The sequence below is a fragment of the Myripristis murdjan genome, chromosome 7, assembly GCF_902150065.1.
Source record: "Myripristis murdjan chromosome 7, fMyrMur1.1, whole genome shotgun sequence".
Lineage (NCBI taxonomy): Eukaryota > Metazoa > Chordata > Actinopteri > Holocentriformes > Holocentridae > Myripristis > Myripristis murdjan.
In genome coordinates, this window is record NC_043986.1 from 13,486,491 (window position 1) to 13,509,045 (window position 22,555).

Sequence of the window (22,555 nt, forward strand, 5' to 3'; positions counted from 1 at the left end):
AACTGTTTTTATAAAATGACGCTGCTTTTGCATGGTTCATGTTAATAGCATGTTTTCTTAACTCATTCAGTACTGGTTCTGGACTAAGTTGCAGTGTTTGCTGTTGAGCTGGTGAACTTTGCGGTGGCTGTTGATTTGCTTGGATTAGATTTCTTCTCTAGTTTTCTCGCTGTTTTGTCCCGAGTTCTCATCTCTTCAATGCAGTTGCTGACATGTACAATGCATTGTGATAACAAAATTCCTGCTGTAGTTTTTGAAGGATTGCGACAATGTGGTTTCTCATTGACTTCTTTGGCTATCTCCCTTTTGCTAGCCTTATTTGGTGTCTGTGTAGCACACTGAGGGCATCGCTCAACAACAGTTATCACTGCTCACCATTGAATCAATGAATCACAGACCTTTTCCATACTCTGGTGGTTTTATGTGCAGAACTACAGCCTTAGGGTTCAGACTCCCAATGACATACGACGTGTCCAGTTCTAGTTATAGACACAGTCTTACACAAGATTTGAAGTATATGTTCCAACTGGTTGTGATCTGTAATGTCCTTTGTCTACAAAAAATGAGAAACTGCATTTTTTTCAACTAACATCTTTCTTGTAGTGGATTAACACTTAACCTCACTTCTGCCTGTCCTCTCTCTACTGGCTTTCCAATAAAACTGCAACAACACTCTTGTCTTCTAACTCACTGCTAATACTAAAGCCACTCAAATCTTCTGGACTTCTAAAGGGGGAAAGCTCCAAAATCCATCTACCTTTTTTGCATGCCATTGTAGCATGTTTGGGATCCAGCTGTCAATTATCCAAATTTTCAATTATGAAGAGGAATATCACAAAATAATACAGAACTGCTCCAATCATCAGCTATCCTCTGTTCTGTTTATATTTTTTTTCTAATCACAATAGTCATGCTTTACCTTTACTTTTAATATCAATATGCAACATTGGGAACTATATTGGCCAAGCTGATTTCCCCAGTTTGTGAAAAAAGACTTATTTGCTGCTAGCATTATTGCTCGCATTCTGTTAACATGGAAAATGGTACTAACATTAGCTGAATATATTCATGGTAAAGAGGATTTCGTTCATGTCCCTACAATTATTTGACTGGCCAAAATATTAGAAAGAGAAAATGAGAAGAAAGTCAATGGAAGCCACTGTCAGATTTTTATTTAAGCTATTTTTCCTAAAATTTGATTTTTATCTTGGACATATTTTTCTGGGAATGATTTTGCATGTTGCCATACATCTTGTACAGTAATGATGTATGCAAAAAAAAAAAAAAAAAAAAAAAATCTAAGATAAATATTCAAAATCTCAATATCCTGATCATCAGAATCCTGTCCTGGCTCTGGAATTTAATGTTGCTGATCCAATTTGACCAAGAGCTTTACTCATAATAGAAGTTCCCGTGTTGCATATTCATAACTGTATTCATTCTTTTTTAAAAAGCCATCCTTCTTCTCTTTGATTTCCCATTGTAATTTCTCCTTTTTGTTGGGAACCATTTGGTTTGTTTCCTGTTTTGTTTTCTCAAGGATGGCGACTCTGATAGTGGGGATGACTCAGATAAGAGGTCTTGTGAAGAGAGTTGGAGACTGATCACTTCCTTGAGGGAAAAGCTTCCCCCCAGCAAGCTACAAACCATAGTGAAAAAATGTGGATTACCCAGCAGTGGGAAAAGAAGAGAGCCAGTTAAAATGTACCAGATACCTCAGCGCCGCCGCCTCACCAAGGACTCCAAATGGGTGACCATCTCTGACCTGAAGATCCAGGCGGTCAAGGAAATCTGTTATGAAGTAGCACTCAATGACTTCCGCCACACAAGGCAGGAAATTGAAGCACTGGCCATTGTAAAGATGAAAGAGCTTTGTGCTAGCTACAGCAAGAAGGACCCCAATGAGCGAGACTCGTGGCGGGCAGTGGCTCGGGATGTATGGGACACTGTAGGGGTTGGTGATGAGCGCATAGAGGATGTCATCACCAATGGGACCCGAGCAGGGGGGGCTGTCATGGATGAACTGAAGGTACACATTGACAAACTTGAGGACATCTTGCAGGAGGTGAAGAAGCAAAATAACATGAAAGATGAGGAGATCCGAGCTCTAAGAAACAAGATGGTCAAAATGGAAAAGGTCCTTCCTTTCATCACCCCAGAAGGTCAAGAGAAGACCCCCAACGTCAACACCTCTACTAGTGCAGCTACAACTCCCAGTCCTCGGGAAGGCAAACCTCCTGTGCCTGAAAAGCCTGATGGAGAGGATGGAGAACAGCAAACAGGCCAAAGTGCAGGAGATGACTCAACTCTCAAACGAGGCCATATGCGCTGGATGCGACAGGAGCAGATACGTCTGAAGAACCTTCAACAACAAGAGATCTCCAAGCAGCTACGCAGGCATACTGGACCACATCGCTTCATACCCCCAGAGGATCGCAAGCTCCGCTTCCCCTTCAAAAGCAACCCCAAGCACCGCAACTCCTGGAGCCCGGGTACTCACATCATTATCACAGATGAGCAGGTCATTGAGCTGAAGGTGCCCAAAGAAGCTGTAGAGGAAGAAGAAGGAGAAGCGCAAGCTGGGGACGGAGCTCATGCTAGAGAGAGGATGGCTGCTTCGGTTATCCAAGTCACTCCTTCACTGCCAAGCCCAGCAGTCCAACGTAGAGGCAAAGACTTGGAGCAGGGTCTAAGCCAGGGTCACAGACACACTCATAGGAACAACCAACATCAGCAACCATATGAACGAGGCCGGAGCAATTCCTTTAATCACCGTCAACGGTCCTCTGGATCCATGGAGTCACTGCAGCACTCTGAAACCAACAGGAGGCATTCACAGTCTTTCTACCAGTCCCGCCACTACCAAAACCAGCCAGCACATCCCCAACCACACCCCCAACAACAACCTTGCCACTATAATAGCTTGCCCTATACAGATTCTGGCTTCAGTTGCTACCAACAGTACCATCACACTGACCAAGCTAACCATCCAATCAACTTTCAGGCACCTCCAAGAATGCGCAGGCAAATGTCTGCCCCCAACCTAAAAGCCAGCAGGGAGACAACAGTCTGAGAGGGACTTGGGGAATGAGGAAATAGTTGGATGTACCTATAGTAGGCAAACACATTACAGATCACAACAGCTCAGAATCATGAGTCAAACAGCTAGAACTGTGACTTTTGCACTTGAACAGTGTGTTATTGGTTGATCCAAATTTGAATTGTATGTATTATAAGAGGACATTTTATCATCACCGTAATCTATGCCGTTGTATTAATTGTGCTGCAATGTATGTTTTGTCAACACCTGCATTGGGAGAGCTGTCATAAGGAATTGAAGCCAACAGATGACAAGGGGACTTTTTTTTTCATAAGAGACATGTCATGCCTATTCTATATATTTTTCATCAGGTGTGAGAATTCATCAGTCATGCTTTGATTTGCCAAAACATCATCATGGTTGAATTTCTGAGTTTACATCTTTACCATTTTAGTATTGATTCATTGAGAATGTTTTTAGCCATTGTTAACACATTTAAGTGCCCAATAGTCATTAAAACGTATGTGGCAGCCCATATTATGAACAGAAAACATCTCTGTTTGTGCCCATGACTGAATATTGGGGTAAAAGAATTCCTGTACAAGTTAACATTTTCTGTCCAGCATAAATCTTCATTGCCCTAGATCTGGAATCAAGGGACCAGTAAGTTGGACACTTTAAAATTAATTACAGCAAAGCTTGATGCCTCTAGTTCATTACGTGACTGCCATTTGAATGGAGACTGAAACAGTGGTAAAAGAAAGTAGTATTCAAAAAGTGCCTTTTGATTCATTAACATTATTAACCCTATTGTGCATTTCGGTTCAGTTTTCTTTAGTTTGTCCTTTCCCTTTCATTTGTTCTAGTTAATTGCATGTACCTTTAGAAAGAATAAACAGGTTTTCACCTAGAAGGAACAGAAGAAAGCTATGTGCTATACCTAACTAAAAATAACTTTTTAGTAGTATCACATTAAATGAAGATTAATTCAATTCTAAATCACCAGAATTCAGAAACCACTTAGTAGTTTGATTGCAAAGTTATTTTTAAAACAAAGACTACACTTTTTATTTCACGTGACTGCCACCCTATTCGTATTACAGAAACTATTTTGCACTTCAAGTCATTGATAAGCTGTACTATCAGTTATTTTATTAATATGCAAATGTTTATGTCAAACAGTAAGTTAAACTCAGTTTTTCAAAATGTATTTTTTTCTTAAGTTACTTTTACAAACTAACACATTTTGTGTGTCAGGTTTCCCATGGGGATGTTTTCATTAATGCCTTGATGCTATGATCTCTCTGAATTCTGGAGGCCATTAATGACCCCATAAAATGAAAAAATACTTTGATAAATTGCTAGGTGTTACACCTTCATAAGGTGGGTGACACAGGGGGACGACACAGGCCAAAAAATGAACACAAAATATGCCAATGTAAAAGTTGCTCTCGCCAATCCAAATTCATTTCCCTACTCTTCCTGTTGAAGCCACACATCATGGCGCTCTGAATTCCGTTTCATGTGGTCTTAAAACTTACATTTTGTTTTCTGTGGTTCACTGAGTAAGTACACAGAGTACAGCTTCTTTGGAAAGGATGTCCAACGGGGTGTTGTCATGGTTCCCAAAGACTCGCCTTAAAAAAATGTGAGGGAAGGGAGACAAAGAATTGAAGTGTTTGCATAATGCTATTCATGAGACGTATCCATGTCAAATGAGATTTTGAAGACTGCCTTGTTTTTGCATCAAATGCCACATGCATACAATCGAGTTACATCTACTGGAATATTAAGTCAATGAACCAGTCATCCACTTTATTTTATTTTTTTATTTTTTTGCCTTTGTGCTGTAGAGGAGGCTTGTTAAAATGAGTGGCAAGTCTGCCTGTCAATCTGATTTATTATTGCTGCTTTCTTAGCTTTAAAAGAACCCAGTGATTACAACAGTTACATACCAATTGACCCTCAGGCCATTTTAGAGAAACAAAATGGCTCCCAGCAATATTGCAATATACAGTTGAGGACTATCACAAAGTTAAACTTGGTGGGGTTCAGAATGATGTAATGACTTTATATCCTTTATCTTTTCAAAGTTTTGACAATAGTATATATTCTGCCTTACAGTGTTGTAACACCAACCAAATGTTGTAATGATATTATATATACAGTATATATATAAGCTTCGTCTCTATCACCCAACGCTCTCTCAGCATCAAGTGCTCATCTCTTAATGACTATCTTTGCATGGCGCAGCTTACATTTTTTCATGCCCCAGTATACGCTTCATTAAAGAATGTTATTTAACGCATGCACTGGTGCTGACAGCTACCAGGTAAGCTGGAAAAGTATACAACATGAAATGGACAATGTACAGTATACTATTTTTTTTTTAATATACATACAGTATATGTCTGTGTTAGGTCTCAGTTCTAAGTGTCTGTTGAGTGTTGTACGTCTACTATCTGAATCTGCAATATCAAGTGCCTCATTGTGGCTGTGTACCAAGTTGTGATGCTCCTTAATCAAGCACTTTGTGCAAACATACCGATTTGAACACTATTGTTCACAGGTTTAAGAAAAAAAAAAAAAAAAAAGAAAGAAAAGGATATATTAAATCCCTGTGTTGCTGGAAGTTTTTTTTTTTTTTTTTTTTTTGAAAGTATGAATGAAATAAAATGACATGTTCCAAATGCAGTTATTTGTTATATATGGTTGGTGTTCATTGCATCACTGTCAATGAAGCACTTTAGAGACAGTGAGCAGATGCAGAGACAGTAGATCTGTGCATGCAAGACTAGACTATTTTAGACATTGTACAACAATTTGATAAAATGCATACTGAAGATGTGTCTCTTCAGCTTGATTTAATAGCCCAGTAATTAACAGTCATTTAGTTTTTTTACAGAATTGTGTCTCTGTAAGACTTTCATTATTGTGATCAACATGACAGTTTCTCATATCCACACTTACATCGTTGGCGGGTCGCTGAACATGAAAGTTAGATTTTTATTTACCTCATTCCAATAACTTCCTTTTCAAGCAATATATATCAGTTCATCATGGTAAGTTGGTTGAAAAATCTTCAAATGGGGAAGGCAGTTCATTTTGGTACACATTTCAGTATTGCCATAGCCTTTGGCAGATGAATGCACTTAATTAAAAACTGGATTTGAGTAGGGTGTTTGAATAAAGTCTGCAGTTCCAGAGAATGCATACAGTATGTAGTGTTGTCCCTGGTTTGCTTTTAGCTTGTTGGTAGTATTACAGCAGCGAGGAGGTTAATGATATATGAAAAGGCTGCATTGTCTTCCCAGAAGACACTGAACAAACAGGATGAGGTCATCGGGACCACAGCCTGTCCTGAACTGATGGCGCCCCTCATAGGATTACACTCGACTCAGCTTCTGTTGGCACCTCTCTTCTTCCACACTGGCTTTTTCCCTCAAATTACATGATGATGTTTATGAAACGAGCCAGCTGCAAATGAAGAGTTCATTTCCACAGTGCTCTACTGCCATTTGGGGAAAAAAATATCAAATGGTCATTCAGTTTTTCATTCATTACATGAGCTTAAAGGAAGACCTCATTACAATGCCTGGCATCATTTGGAGTTGGACAAAGCACAACTTCACTGATTGCTTTAAAAATCAGCGTGCCTCATTTTCTTACTAGGTTTCACAGTCCAATGGAGCAATCATTTGAGCCTTAAAAAGATGATATATCTCCTATAAACTCACAGTACAGTCAGATGTCTTTATATTGACTTCTGAAAAAGTGGTCACAAGCAAACAAATGCTTTCTATGAGGTTGTAATGACTGTATTTGGACTTCTCCAAATTAAGTGTCCTGGCTATCCATACCAGAAGGTCTACAGTTTTTTTGTTTGTTTGATTATTCTGAGTTTGTTCAGGAAGTAAGCCACTGTATGTAACTGTATGTAGCAAACGGTTGTTGTCATGTGACTATACCGCTTCCCATTTGTGAAAAGGACATAAATCATGGTTTTTGAAGGCTTAAAGTAATGCCATCAGTGAGAATATGTGGCACAGTGGTAAAACCTCAGCCCATAAGTGGGAAAGTTCTGATGACAGACAGCTTTTTAATAGGCTCTGAGTTTAAAATAAGTAAATTTATCCTTTAAGACTTAAGCTACCCACAATCCTGAAAGAAGTGCCGCTATGTCTTTTCATTTTGGGTTATATCACACTTTTTTAAATGCACATTTTATTTTGGAACTAAACTCTAATATTTCTGCTACTTTAATCATTCAGTTGCACTGTTATATGTTTTTTTTATGATAGACATGAGGTTATTGCTGTTGTACAATATTTATAACCTCACAATAATGATGATTTTTTTTTTAAGCCCTATAACTTTCTACTATGCAGAGTTCTTATAAATGTGTAGAAAAGTGAAGGAAAAATGTCCAGTCCTGTCAATACAAATTTTATGGGATTGTAAACCCACTATTATTTCACTTATTATAACATTTGTTGTTCTTAAAAATGATCTTAAGCTTCTGACTGAATTAGTTTAGATGAGTCATGTTGCCCAGCCACTGTGAGCTGGCGTCATTATGAACACAGATCAAAGTCTTTAAATCAGAGCAGAAATTATCGTCTGGCAGAAGAATGGAATTACAAAATGGGAAATGTGTAGGAGGCCTGAACACCAGCTGGAAGGTGTGCACTGACTCGGCCCCCCTCCTGATGTCGTGGCTGATGGGCGATCGTCCATGCTCTGTCTCCTTCACCTTTCCTCTGTGTTGCTGCCCAGGTTTACGAGAGCAAACTGCAGGAACTTCAGAAACAGGTGGAAACTCGTTCACTAGTGGCAGAGACACCCGATGAAGAAGAGGAGGAAGAGGAGGAAGAAGAGGAAGGTGTGTGTACTTTATTTTCAGCACGCTTATGTCCTACAAATTGGATGTTTTAAAGCAGCTGTTTAACTTTACTAGGCTGAAAGTGAATACAAAATAGGCCACAGAAGAATTTGTGTTTGAATTGTAAACATTTCAGATCATTATTCTATCAACAATCACAGATCTCTTCTGACATCTATATTTTTTGTTTCACATTTTCCATCCAGAGCCTAAACTACTGGGATGTGCGTACAGTATATTCTCTCTCATAGTCATCAAAAGGAAGTCATATCACTGTATCACATGTGACATAATCATTTATATTACCATACTAATTACCCACTGAGGGAATTAAGTTCATCTGCTCGATTAACATACTCTCTAATTCCTCTAAAAACGAAACACGCATTATTAAAAATAACCGCTGATGAGTACAACACGTTTTGCTTGCGTCAGAGTAAAACCGTGTTATTTGAACCGTGTCTGTTTGAACTGCCTGTGCGTCTGTGTGTATGTGTGTATATGAATATGCATCATGTTAAAGGCAGCTCTCGTCCTCCTGCAGTGCCGTGGACTCAGCATGAGTTTGAGCTGGCTCAGTGGGCCTTCAGGAAGTGGAGGTACCATCAGTTCACCTCACTCCGTGACCAGCTGTGGGGGAATGCTGTTTACCTGAAGGAAGCCAATGCCATCAGTGTGGAGCTCAAGAAGAAGGTACATAACAATCAGTTTCAGTTAATCTATTGAAATCTATTAACAATAACAAACCAACTGTGAGCACCTTCACAAAATTGTTCAGTAAGTGGAGGCATTTAGCCCAGGACAGTCACAGATACAGACATCACCTCTTACCAGAGCAGGGCATCATTATTAAATTCAGTATCGCAATAAAATCATCAAGATAGTTTTAGAACAATGTATATTACAATATGGTTTATGTATGCACTGATTTGTATTTAACCCTAACAGTAACAATATAGTACTTCTCCATTACAGCACAAAGTGTTCACTGTTTCTTGTTCAGTAATGCATGAGTGGATGTCCATCTTACCAGTTACCAGAAAATTAGTATTTAGTAACCACTGTTTTTGAGTTTTGTGTTGATATATCTGAATATCTGATATATACATTTACACATTACATATCCAATTCAATATCAATCTTTGAAGTTAAACACTGTTTTATTTTTCATATGTTGAGTAATTGTTTTAAATAATTATCAGGGCCTCCACTGGTGTGTTATGAGGCTTTACAGCAGGGCTTGTCACACACTGTTGTGTCCTACATGAGGGCCATCAGCTGGCCACTGGAGGTTACTACCACAGGCATTTCTGATGTGCACTTGTGCACAGTTCAAAAAGGCCTTAATAAAAATCCTATCATCACTTAGGAACTGAAGCAGATCCAGAGGGATCTAGATAAAAGATGCTTGCCCTACTGGCAAGTATTGTAATAATAAGCTTTATTTATATGTCACATACATAAAAGAAGAATTTTCCAAAAAAATTAAAACAACTAATGGGAAAATATAAAAAAGGCATTAAAATTCAGAAATATTACATGAAAATAAGTCTCCATCTACAAATGTAGTAATTCAAAAGATCATACTCATTTAGCTAGTGTACACAGTTTTCAATGTTTCAAAACCTAATTGTCCTACAGTGACTGTGCCTCATTTCGAGCAGCTATCAGAATCTGAGGTTTAAAAGATGCTCAGCCACTTGAATGTATATTTTCTGCTGTGTGTTAAGTATCTCTGGCAGCCTAACCTTCAGAGACTGATCAGCCTCATAACTATTCCATGCAGTGTGTTGGGCTTTTTGACGGCAAACCATGGTGATGTCATCATGTGAGCCTCTGACCTGAATCCTAAGTAGCACACTCACGTCATGATGTCACGGAGGGCACCACAAGGTGGATTAAAATTTCCTCTCAGTCCATATTGATTCTCTTGCTTCAATTAATCGGAGAATTCAAAGACTATGTTTCAGATAATGCAGGAGCCAATCTTTTAAATCATCCAGGTTGGGTTGTGGTTTGCTGTCAAAGATGAACAAACAGAATTTGTTATAAATCAAAGGCTGGCAGCCCCAAGCTGTTGGCCTGTTGTCAGCCTGTTATTGGTCCACCTTCCCCATCAGGACAACACTGTGATTTATAGTCTGATTGCAGCTGTGTCAGGTGGTAGGCAGAGAATGATAGATAGGGTAGATGGGTCCTCTGTCACATAGATGTTTTCAGTGGGTTTTTATTTATGTTCAGGTTTCTGTTAATCTATTATTTATATCCTGTGTTGTTCTTTGGTTGACTGTATTGCCCCCAGTGGACAGTGAGTAGAGAAAGCCACAAAATGGAGGGAGGTATGGATTGGTATGACCATTCAACCTTGGTTTGTCTGCAGTGATTAAGAGGCCACTCACACTGGCAAGTTTGATCCGCGCCCAAGCACGATTGCCCTTAAAATCCGGATTCTTTGACCAGTGTGATCGCTCCGTATCGTGCTTGAATACAGTACACTTCCCCCGCTCTGGCACGGTTGGAAGGGGTGTGCTTCAGCGCGGTACGGGCGCATACACGAGCACATGCACGGTCACGCACGCAGTGCACGGATGTAAATCATGCAACTTTCCTCCTGCCTCTGCAAAACTGTTTAATGTGCGCAGCGCGATTACCGGCGAATGGCCGCGTTGCGCAATCAATAATCAACCATGTTGTCTGTGTCATTGTCCGTTGTGCTGCTGCAACCGCGTATAAACAAAAGTCGGTTTATAATGAAAGTACAGCAGTCTGTGTGCGGAGATCCGGCAGACCTGGTGCTGGCCGGCACCGCGTCGGCACCGGCCGGCACTGGCCGCGGCACCGCGCGGTGTGCGGCCACCCAGTCACCCGGTCTGCCGGATCTGACAGGTGCCGCTCCGGCTGTCAGTTGGACCTTTCTGAAGAAGGAGGAAGTTACCTCCGAAACTGTCAAGGTAAATAAACATCCCATGTCTGATTAAAAGGACCAAAAACCTTTTTTAGTTAAAAGGAAGACATGATGTATTTGAACTACATTGATTTATAATGACGTCGGGCCATGCCTGTTGTCGTATTTCAATGTGATGACGTGCACACCGGGGGCAATCGTGCTTGGGCGCGTTTGGGAAAAAGGTAATGTGAGTGCAGGCCAGCCGGGGACTGGGGAGGGGGGGGATTTTGGCTTTAGCACGATACGGGCTCAATTTTGCCAATGTGAGTGGGCCCTAAGAGCCCTTCTGCAACAGGCAGTGAACCCTGCAGCATCTCCTGTGTGAAAAAGGCTGGATCTTTATGACTTTTCTTGTTTTTCTTTCTCCTTCGATTGGCCTTTTTTTCCCCTGTCCACTAACTGTTCCTCCACCTCCATCTCTCCCATCGTCCAGGTCCAGTTCCAGTTTGTCTTGTTGACGGACACACTCTACTCTCCACTGCCTCCTGAGCTCCTGCCCCCAGAGCCAGAGAAGGAGCGTGACACCAGGCCTTTCCCCCGCACTGTAGTGGCCGTGGAGGTCCAGGACCTGAAGAACGGGGCCACGCACTACTGGTCCCTGGAGAAACTTAAGTAAGGCTCATACCACAACTTAAATCAGTCCTAGATTTAGTTAAAATTGCTTCAGTCTGCAGTGTTGGAGCGCTCCGGTGGCTCACCGGTAAAGCGCGCGCACCATGTATCAGGGCTTAGTCCCGATCACAGTGACCGGGTTCGAATCCGACCTCAGGTCCTTTGCTGCACATCATCCCCTCTCTCTCACCTGCCTTTCCTGTCTATCTCTACTGTGACTTTCAAATAAAGCAGAAATGCCAAGAAAATAATCTTTAAAAAAAAAAAAAAAAACTGCAGTGTTGTAGAGCTGTGCTAATGATTATTTTCACACTTAATTAATCTATCAAATGTTGTTTAGAATATAGCATTACATGTCCCATGCAGAGTCTAAGGTGCTGACAGCAGGAAGAAGCAATGTCCATAAATAACAGTTTCACCACACACTACAAATTCTTAAAACAGATAGCCTTTCAATCTTTCAGGGTTTTGTGTGTGTTTGTGTATGCACTTGTTGACACGATTGAATTATTGCAAAACTCTGTTTTTTCAAATTATCCATCAATCATTTTTTTGATCAAATGTCAAAAATATTGATGAATGCCTATCACAACTTACCAGAGCCCAAAGGGATGTCTTAAAATTGCTTACCCAGTCTGACGACCAGCCAAAACAACCCAAATCATTTCCTTTATATTGGTATGAAATGTAGAAAAGCAAGCAAATCTTTTATGTTTGGTATTTTAATTTCATAAATTACAAAGCTGATCATCACAATTACAATAGATAAAATTTCTGGCAATTGATTAACTGTTTCAGCACTACTGTTGAATAATACAGGTATAGGCAAAACATGTCACACATTTAGTGATAGAAATCCCTTATTCTGCATCCTTCAGTGTATGTTTTCTGCAGCAGTCAGTAGACTTTCGCTTAAATGTTGTGAGGAGCTCTCATATCTCAAACAGCCGGTTGGTTGAGAAATAAACAGAATGAAAAAATTACCAGCCGGTTTGGCGAAGCACTGCGGCTGCAAGACGTAATACATTTAATAAACTATGAGACTTTGCGGCGACATCTGTAATTATTCATGACTTTTTTTTAAATTCTCGTAGCTCGTAACTCCTCCTGTGACAGCTGCTAAGTGAGCCGTGTATTGTCTTTCTGCTTCTCGTTTATGATAAGTGCACTGTGCTGTGTTCTGCAGACAGAGGCTGGACCAGATGAGAGAGATGTATGACCGCGCTGGAGAGATGGCGTCTTCAAACCAGGAGGACTGTGAGGGCACACTGACAGGAAGTGACCCCTTCTATGACCGCTTCCACTGGTTCAAACTAGTGGGGAGGTATGTGACACAACAGGGAAAAAATAAAACACACATGTCATGACATACCACCAGTTATGAAGTTTTCAATCCTAGGCATTCAGTGAAACTGACTTTATGTATGTTTCTGAGATCAAAGTGTCTGGTTTTGTTTTTGTGGCCGACTTTGATATGATCCAGGTTCACTCAGGTGTTTAGTGAGCTTTTGTGAATCATTCATTAAATGAGTCTGTGCATTTACTTGCTTCCTATTCCATTATTCATTTTCATGGTCCAATACAGTTTCTTTGATTCATTTTCTGTCATTAAAGCCACATGTTTCAGTGATTTCATGTCTTTTGGTAACATGTGTAGTTTTTATTATTATTTTTTTTGTTTCTTTGTTTGTTTGTTTTTTGCCTATTGTTCTCATCACTCATGTTTACCCTTTTTGTTTTGTTCCAGATGTGTTCATAGTTTGATTTGTGATTTTTATTTGATGGTTTTTGATTTCATTTCATTTATCCTTGTCCTTTTGTTCTTCAAAAGAGCACTTTTCAGTTGTGTTTTCAATTGTGTTTTAGTTTCAAAAACATATATTGTGTCATTTTCATTTGTGCCTCATCATGATTTTGCTGTGTCATCCTTTGCCCTACATGCAAAAGCTTGTTAACAACCTAGTGGATTTGGATGATGCACAAATAGTATTTTGTATTCTGTTCTTTTTCAGCCAACATACATTTGCAGATTCATAGGGTAATGTTTTAACGGTTGCATTTCACTTTGGCGCAAAAGTTTCATGTTTCACCTCTTCACTGGCATTTGTGCATTTTTTTCTGCCTCTTTGTAGTGATAAATGCAAACTGGTGTGCTTATTATTTATTTTTATTTTTTTTAGAAATCTTAGCACACATAAAAGCTGAAATGATTGGCTCAAGCTGTAAGTTAAATATTTCTACTTGGTGAAAAAATCACATGTGCCACCTTATCTGGTTAACAGGGCCACCAGTTTTGGTGGAGGTAATTTGCAGTGAAACAATGAATCTTATATCAAAGTAAAATGTGACCTCTAAGCCACACTACAGGCTACATTTACTTGTGTAATTCCTCTATAACTCGACTGTCTCCTTTACTTGGTTCTTGCTACTGCTCCAAACCACCAACCCTCCTGCCCCACCCAATCCTACTTCAACCCCCTCCCGTCCCTTCAGCTCCCCCATCTTCCACGGTTGCGTTAACGAGCGCCTGGCTGACCGCACACCCTCGCCCACCTTCTCCACCACTGACTCGGAGATCACCGAGCTGGCAGACGAGCGTCAGAGTGAGATGTCCGACTTGATTGACGACGAGGCGTTTGTGGACGACACCAGCTCCGACGCTGGCACTGAGGAGGGCTCAGACATCTTCAGTGACGGCCAGGACCCCTTCTATGACCGCTCCCCCTGGTTCATCCTGGTGGGAAGGTTGGTGACTGGCCATGGCATCCCCAAGTCCTTCACACACAAGCTGGGATAGGAGTTTGGGCGGGTGCTGGCTTGATTTAGTGTAGTTTCTTAATTTGCACAGATGTAAAATGCAGGGAATGTTGTTAAGAAACATGATGGATGCTTTCATTCAAAGCACCTTACATACGCTTTTAACACAGGTGGCCTTAATGACAAAAGAGTATAAAATGGTAAATAAAACACAAAACGAATACTTGGAGGAACAAATACCAGACAAAGCAAAATAAAAAATGCAGAAAGAATAGAAAACAGTTTAGATTTTTATCAGTGAGGAAAAAAACCCTAAGGGGCTTATAAAATATCTCACCCAAAATTGAACAAATGTAAGACGTAGGAAAACTAGCATGAAGAGAATTGTTAATTACAGTTGATCACAGTCATTTATTAATTTCAGTTTGTTTCAATATTTTGCCTGTGAATATGTCGGTGAAACATATTGCAGGGTAGCCAAATGGTACCCCAATAACATCTTTGGAATAGATAATCGTCATTTTGCTTATAATTTCCTGGAACATGATGCTCATAAGGGTGAACGAGTGACCGAAAGCAGTGTTATTTCAGGCCATGCAATTGGCAAGTCAGAAAATGAGAGATATGAGCAAATAAGAATATCACTTATTAATTTAGAGAGAATCACAACACCCCCCTCCCCTCCATGGTACAAGAATAATTTCAAAATCAGATTCTCTATTCATTGCAGCTTTGAAGAGATAAATCTCAAGAGTTTTGAATTTAATACGATTAGTCATACTTGTACAAGGCCGGGCCCGCTTTGCTTTAGCTACATTGAATTTAGAGTCAGCTCCCCATAAATTGAAAAGCCAGCATCCTTTTCTCTCTACCCCCTCCCAGCATGGTGTTTCATCCCCCGCCACCATCGCAGCGCTGACTGTATTAACTCCCATCTGTGTGTGAAATATCCGCTACGGCTGAGTTATTCTATTAGCTGTCTGTCATTATTTATGTCTGTCAGTTGTTATTTTTCTAGGTCTTTTTCATCATTTGAACCCTGTTTGATGTTTTGATTTTGGTTTTTACATTCTTGTACAAGCATTTGTGTTCATACCTTTTTGTTTGTTTTAACACTGTACTTGAAATGTAGGTATTATTAACACTGGTAGTTTGCATAATCATGCTTGTTTGTAATACATTTGATTGACAACAATGTTAAGAGGGAATAGTAGGCTGTAGCAGCATTTGAAACCAAAGCACACCTTTTTATCCAGCCTTGATCCACAGTGCTGTACACATCACAGCTCTGTAATACACACAGCAGGCCAATCCTGTGTGACTAGAGATCAGTGCAGGCTTCAGCCCAGGCAGACTCCCTGTGCTGTGCGTTTTAACAGCCGTAGCTCGCTACCTGCGTCACCGTGACTTCAGAGATTTGGCAGCGATATCTCTCCTCTGCCTCGGCCTTGAATTTCCCCTCAGAGAGAGAGGGAGGGGGATGGCAGAGGGAGAAAGAGTAGGTCACCGGGGTTGCAACAAATCAAGTCCCACAAAACAAAATGTCAGTGCGTGTGTTTGCGTGTGTGACTGCAGCTAACACTGATGTACCACAACACAATAAACCAGTCTTTTACCACTGCTGCATCTCAGTTGATCAGCTGTCACTCCTGCTGTGTCCTGTATTTACACCTTAAAAATGAAATGGCTGGTTTACGCTGCTTTGATTTCAGTGCCCTTGAGCATGTGTGATTTTATTTTTTTCAGTTTTGTTTTTTTTCTTGTCCTCTAACAGTAACATATGTAAGTGTTACTAATCAGTGTGTTTTTTGCAAGTCTGTCATCTATTGTTACATCTGTTAACTGAAGTGTTTCTTCATTTTGCACATTGTGAGAGGTCTGAGTCACAGGGATGAGTCATAGTTTTTGCTGTATGGACACTATACATTTACGAAGAAACCTTATCTACTTGTGGTCCTGAGAAGTGTGTGTTCGATTTGCCTGTATTAGGATTAAAGAAATGTAGTAGATAAGATCACAGCTCACAAAAAAAACTCAAATATCTTCATTTTGTCCTGAAATAAATACCAAATATTCAATGTAACTGCTGTTTCTAAGTACAGTAGCCTCAGGTTTTCATTTCTTCATTTCTTTTATTTCATTTCTTCTTTCTTACTCTTTACTCACAGAGCTTTTGTGTACCTGAGCAACCTGCTGTACCCTGTACCCCTGGTTCACCGTGTTGCCATAGTGACAGAGAAGGGTGACGTACGTGGTTTCCTGCGCGTCGGGGTCCAGGCTATCGCTGGTGAGCAACTCAAGACATTCTCCAATAAACACACTCAGCAGCAAGCGTTTTCACATCCTTTGTGTGTAAAAGAGCAACTTGTCCTCCTAGCTGCTTATGTATGTAATATCTGTTTTCAATTTTTGGTCTTAGAGTATGACAGTGTTTTATTAATGGAGCCTTAGAGCTTTCAAAGCCAGAAACCATAGGCCTTGGTGCGACAATAATTTTTCTCATTGGGTTTGATTGACCACCCTCCACAAATATATATCAGTTATTTTATGCTATTGCATAATAAACATGTTACTTGGTTCCCTATTAATTAATATTAATCTATTAGTGTCATGTCATGTAACATTTTTGTAACATATTTGTATCGTCACAATGTTTTTGCTTCCTCTATAGCACTAAATGCTAAAGCCTTTTTCACTCAAACCAAACCATAACCAGAGGAGCAGGTGCAACTCAGTCTCTATTTGAATATTGGCATGAAAATGTTCAAAGGACCCTCAAACCCACTGATCCTAGCAGCAAAAAGAGAATTCCCTCAGTTTCCATCTGTATTCCGTTTGATGTGCTCTGACGATTTTAGTCAGCTCTGCGTCTGATAGTTTGTGATGAGAGGATGACTTGTCTCCCTCTGTAGCTGATGAGGAGGCTCCCGACTACGGGTCAGGAGTGAGACAGTCAGGAACTGCCAAGATCTCCTTTGATGATGAGTACTTCAAAAAGGTAAGCCCTGAGTCAGACATTCGTAGTTTTAGACTTGATGACACACTCTTTTATGTTGTTGTTGTTGTTTGGTGCAGTCTTTGGGTTAAAACAACGATATCAGCACAGGGGTTAAAGATGAAGTTGTATTTTTGCAGATTTCTATCTGTTAAAGAATCTGCTTAGCATCCCTATTGTATCCAAAAATCTGAATAAATAAATGCAGGGTTTGTTTTACCTTTTTTATTCTCAGTGTTGAACAAATATCGTTGAACACATCTTCTTCTACAGGTGGAAGTTTGATTGACATTTTTATTTCTCTTTGCCAGCTATATGCTAATGTCCCTCCCCTCCTCTTTCCCTCCATCCAATCAGAATGACTTTCCCTCCACGGTTATGACCCGCTCTGGCTTGTCCCTTGAGGAGCTGCGTATTGTGGAGGGTCAGGGTCAAAGTTCAGAGGTCATCACGCCCTCGGAGGAGCTCAACAGAATCAATGACATGGGTATGGCTGCCAGACCCTTACCTCTTCACTCGTAAATATCAGACCTCACAGCCCAGTGGGAAACACGCTGGGCAGATGGTCCTGTCGCATGCAAAGGAGGACTTAAAATACTTTGATACACACTGTGAGACATACGGGGGATAGCAGCTTAGTTATGGAAATGAGTTTGAAGCAATAATTTGTGGTTGGGCTGTGAAGGAATCTGTACAAAGGCGGCTTGATGAGTGAACAGCAGAGTGTGCTCTACAAATCAAGAGCTTGAAAACTTGTGCATAAACCAGCAGTGATTGTATTGTGTACAGCGACGCATTCATATGCAGATTATATTGCACAATAGCAAGCCAAGTTCAACGGCAGGTTATTTCCAATAAATCCTGATTCAAACGCTAACTCGCCTCTGTGGTTTTCTTCAGATCTGAAGCTGGGTAATGTGGTGGAGACCAAGCTGAGCCGTGGCGAGGGTCTGGCAGGCCAGCTGGAGGTGGGCAGCATCTTCACCTTCCGTGTGACCGTGCTCCAGGCCAGTGGCATCCTGCCTGAATATGCCGACATCTTCTGCCAGTTCAAGTGAGTCAAAATCATCCAGAAATATCAAAGCTTTGCAGTACAGCATGTGTCAGAAGTAATATATATCTGACTTATCAGAATGTACAATCAATTTCACAGTTAATTTATTGTCTCTCATCTGAGAAAATTGTCTTAGATCAGGGACTGCATAAAAACAAATACATTTATCCACAGATTTGTCTGGCGCACTGTTCCCTCTATCTCTTTGTCTGTCTTCCTCGATATGTCTGTGAATAATTGTAACTGTGAAAGGAAGAAATGAGTGTTTGGTGCATATCAACAGCTAACTATCATAAAGGGGAGACACAGGACTCTACAACATAGCAGTTGTAATATTATTACAATAGAAAAATTCTATTAAAAAAACTCTAACACTGAATCTTTTAAGCTAATCCAGCCATACCAGTAAGCACATTATCAAATTAAAAATCAAAGGCACTGCTGATACTGATATGTCTTCACAGTGAACTCAGTAACATTCAAAAAACAACAAACACATTCATATTGCTAACATAGTACAACAAGAGCAATGAGAAGTTATCAGCTAAAAACTTTATCAAAGTTTATCAAAGTCAGGCATGAGCATGCAGATTATTTAGAATCACAGTCATCCCGGTCACATATAACACGTTCCTTTTCTGTCCTCAGTTTCCTGCATCGTCATGATGAGGCTTTCTCCACTGAGCCTCTGAAGAACACGGGCAAAGGAGCTCCTCTGGGCTTTTACCATGTCCAGAATGTGAGCATGCACACTGTGTACTTTTAACAATATAACAATGTATGTGTGCATTTATAATTTTTGACCACTCCTGCTCTGTTGTCCTGTGTTTGCTGTGGAACAGATTTCAGTGGAGGTGACAGAGTCCTTCATTGAGTACATCAAGACCAAGCCCATTGTGTTTGAAGTTTTCGGCCATTACCAGCAGCACCCTCTGCACCATCTTGGCCAGGATCTGATCAGGTTAGCAGGATTGAAAAAAAGCTGTTCCTCCATGGAGTTATAGCTTTGAGGAATGTTTTACTATTAGAATGTTAATTAATATTTGATAAACCAGCTTTTAGTATAATTTTCCAGTTACTTTCATCCTAGTCAAATTGATAAAAATAGACCTTTTTACAAATAGAGAGTATATGTCATGTTGAGTCATTTGTCCCAACAGTCCTCCTACACCATCAAGGAAGTACTATCCGATCCCTATGCCTCTGTCGAAGCCAGGTAAGGATTTCATAGTTTTCGCACCACATGGCTGCAAAATGGCTGCTCTGTACCTTTCACCACCATTACAGCACATTTTTCTTTTTGCCATGGTTTTATCAGCATGTCTCATCTGTCCTTCCACTTTTTCTCTTTTGATTTCTCGCTTCCTTTGGATTTTTTTCCTCATTTCATCATTCCCCTCAATCCATCACTTCATCTACCCAACCTCTCCATCTTCCCTCTGCTACAATTTTCCCATCTTTCCTATCATTACCCCATATCACATTATCACAATCCCAGACCATGTCCGTAAAATAGAGTTGCTCCGCTACCTGATGAGTGGCTATATGAATGGCCAGGTGCTGGACACACTGTCTGTGCATGCCAACGCCCTGGCCTCCACTGCAGTGGCCAGCCTGGAGGACAAGGCCGACCAGCTCTCTCACTTCCCCATCATCCCGGCACCCTTTTACTTTGTGCTAACCGTGCCAAAGCACCATGGTTGGTACAGCAGACACTCCGGTAGCTAAAAGCGCAGGCAGTTGTTTCACCTGTGTTTTAGCTGCTAGACTAGTGCTGTGCTCTTGTGGTGCTTTGTGACTGCAGGCTATAGCATAGCCAATAAAGATATGGCTCCCCAGTGGTTATGTGTGCTGCAGCTTGCTGCAAGTCTATTTAGGTCCATTCAGCACAGTCCTGCACTTTAGAAACCTGCCTGAGCCAACACCTATAGGCAAATCTGCTGCATATGCTGCGGCTTATGTCAGACAATAAAATAGAAAATGTATCATAATCACGCAATATCACAGATGTTGCATTCACAGCATGAAGCAGAATATGGAGGCTTAAGCCTTGCAGGCTCTACCACAGTCCAATTACTTTTCATTTGGAATAATACACATTCATGTCAGTCATATCTAACACTACTGAAGGCATATAGAATATTTGGCTTCCTGCCTGAGAGATTAGGCTGTTTCAACAGAAACATAATCCTGATGTGTCAGACAGCAGGGTGCTGTCACCGCTGGTGTAATCTGTGATTTAGCTCCTCATAGCACCTCACTACATGCAACTGTTGGTTTTGAATATGATGTGTCATAGTCATTTCCCTTGTGGTTGTGTGTCCTGCTTATTTCAGTGGTAATGGAATTTATAATGACAGATCAGTTAGATTTCGTTTATTGTGTTTTTGTAGGCTAATAGCTCAGTATCCCGTTTCAGAAATGCATTTATATCATCATCCGCTCTGAAGGTTTCCACAGTCATCACATTTCCAGTCTCCATTTACTAATCCAGTGAATATAGAAAGGCCACGCATGTCCATGCTTTTTTTCTTCACTTCTCCCCTCTGAAAGTCTACATAAATTTGTTTGTCTTACATGGTTCTTGTGTTTACATATTAGTTCCAGCCACAAAGGTGAACACCATTACCAAGTCCAACCTGGGCCAGTGTGTCAGCAAGTATGACCTGCTGGTCTGGTTTGAGATCAGCGAGCTGGAGCCCACTGGAGAGTGAGTGTCTATACATGCAAACAGGTGGACACACATATACACACATTCACACACACCCGTATTAGGGCTGGGTGACATGTCAGCAATATATATCGATAAAGTGATATGAAGCTAGATATCATCTAGGATTTGGGATATCGTAATATCTTGGCATAAGTGATGTCTTTTCCTGGTTTTAAAGGCTTTTCTAAACTCATTAGACTGTTCTAGTTGTTCTGTTATTTGTCTCTGGCCGCTCAGTCTTCATATCCACATGACTACTGATTGTTTATCAAAAATCTCTTGTGTGTCTCTTGTCTGCCCAGCCCTAACGCATACTCATATTCACACACAGGAATACATGGACACTATTAGAAAGTTATATCTAACTTTAACAAAAATATCCTGATGTTGTTTTTAAAAACACATGATCAGATCCTCAAGGTGTCACTGTTTTAAAGTACAAGGTTCAAAATATCTAATAAAATTGAATAGAATTCAATCATAATGCTTTTAGTTTCAAATCTGAGTAGGTATCTACTGTTTTTGAAATGATGGATGTTGTATTTTGAAGTCCAACTCATCAAGTGTACATGAAGAATACTATGAAACATATTAAGTATTGAGTATATGACGTATTAAGTTCCCTGTCTCAGTACGACCTCCCTCCCTCCACCAGGTACATCCCAGCTGTAGTGGATCATAGTGGAGGACTGCCCTGCCATGGCACCTACCTACTGCACCAGGTACTGGAGCACCATCCATTTCCTATTACTCATCCACATCAGTCACTACATCTATAAATGAATTTGCTAATCAGTGGACAAATTCAGATTTCTGCCTTTGCTCTCAGCTTACAAAAACAGTTGGGCCAAATCTGTTTCTCTTTTATTAGTATATGTTACATTAGGCTGTTTAAAAGCAACTTAATTTTGTTGTAGTTGTGGTCTTGTCCAGTCCTAAGCTCCTGTCATCGTTGCTGTAGGGGATCCAACGGAGGATCACAGTGACTCTCATCCATGAAAAAGGCAGCGAGCTCCACTGGAAGGACGTCCGTGAGCTGGTCGTGGGTGAGTACTCTGCCCTCAGGGATTACTTGTTCTACTTCACTGCAGCAAGCAGGCACCAGAGAAGAAGAAACACACTGTTCCCACACTGTTGACGCACATCCGAATATCACAGTGTGAGATAACAGCATGTTGCTGTGTAACCGTCTCCTTATTCACACAACAAGATCAACAAATGTAATGATAATATGATATGACACCTTTTATCACCCCAGAGGAAATTTGAGTTGTGTTGCCAGCACTAAAAATATATATAACATAGTGCACAGCTCTCAGTTATGATACCAGTTTGAGGAGTTTATTTACGCATGCTGAGTCTGTTTCACCTCAAGCCATCTTTCTCTTTAAACAGGTTATAGCTGTAAGTCATTACATTTCAGTAATTTACTTGCTGCACAATCCATAGCAACTTGTAATGAGGGAGCAGGCATGTGTTCAGTTCTTGCTCAAGGACATTTTGACAGAATAAATGGCTGTAGAAGGATATGCTGACTGTTGTGAGTATTGAATTT

The 22,555-nt window shown here is 40.5% G+C and overlaps 1 protein-coding gene across 18 annotated transcripts in view; it reads left to right on the forward strand.

Moving 5' to 3' along the window:
• The window catches only part of kif1b (kinesin family member 1B), a 69,494-nt gene that overhangs the window by 37,566 nt on the left and 9,373 nt on the right, over window positions 1-22,555 (forward strand). For 7 of the 18 annotated variants that reach the window (XR_003928452.1, XM_030055434.1, XM_030055436.1 and 4 more), the window contains 16 exons: window positions 7,817-7,922; window positions 8,467-8,615; window positions 11,303-11,481; window positions 12,668-12,805; window positions 13,975-14,226; window positions 16,407-16,525; window positions 17,151-17,236; window positions 17,591-17,720; window positions 18,134-18,287; window positions 18,936-19,026; window positions 19,130-19,248; window positions 19,448-19,503; window positions 19,786-19,986; window positions 20,889-20,997; window positions 21,656-21,722; window positions 21,962-22,046. Coding sequence is in view for 17 of the 18 variants with exons in the window: in XM_030055434.1 (XP_029911294.1) it covers window positions 7,817-7,922; window positions 8,467-8,615; window positions 11,303-11,481; window positions 12,668-12,805; window positions 13,975-14,226; window positions 16,407-16,525; window positions 17,151-17,236; window positions 17,591-17,720; window positions 18,134-18,287; window positions 18,936-19,026; window positions 19,130-19,248; window positions 19,448-19,503; window positions 19,786-19,986; window positions 20,889-20,997; window positions 21,656-21,722; window positions 21,962-22,046 (2,041 nt within the window). In the remaining variant the exon portion in view is untranslated. Of the gene's footprint in view, window positions 1-1,540; window positions 5,667-7,816; window positions 7,923-8,466; window positions 8,616-11,302; window positions 11,482-12,667; window positions 12,806-13,974; window positions 14,227-16,406; window positions 16,526-17,150; window positions 17,237-17,590; window positions 17,721-18,133; window positions 18,288-18,935; window positions 19,027-19,129; window positions 19,249-19,447; window positions 19,504-19,785; window positions 19,987-20,888; window positions 20,998-21,655; window positions 21,723-21,961; window positions 22,047-22,555 lie in introns of those variants that run through there. The other 11 variants (XM_030055440.1, XM_030055441.1, XM_030055443.1 and 8 more) reach the window with 4 other exon arrangements.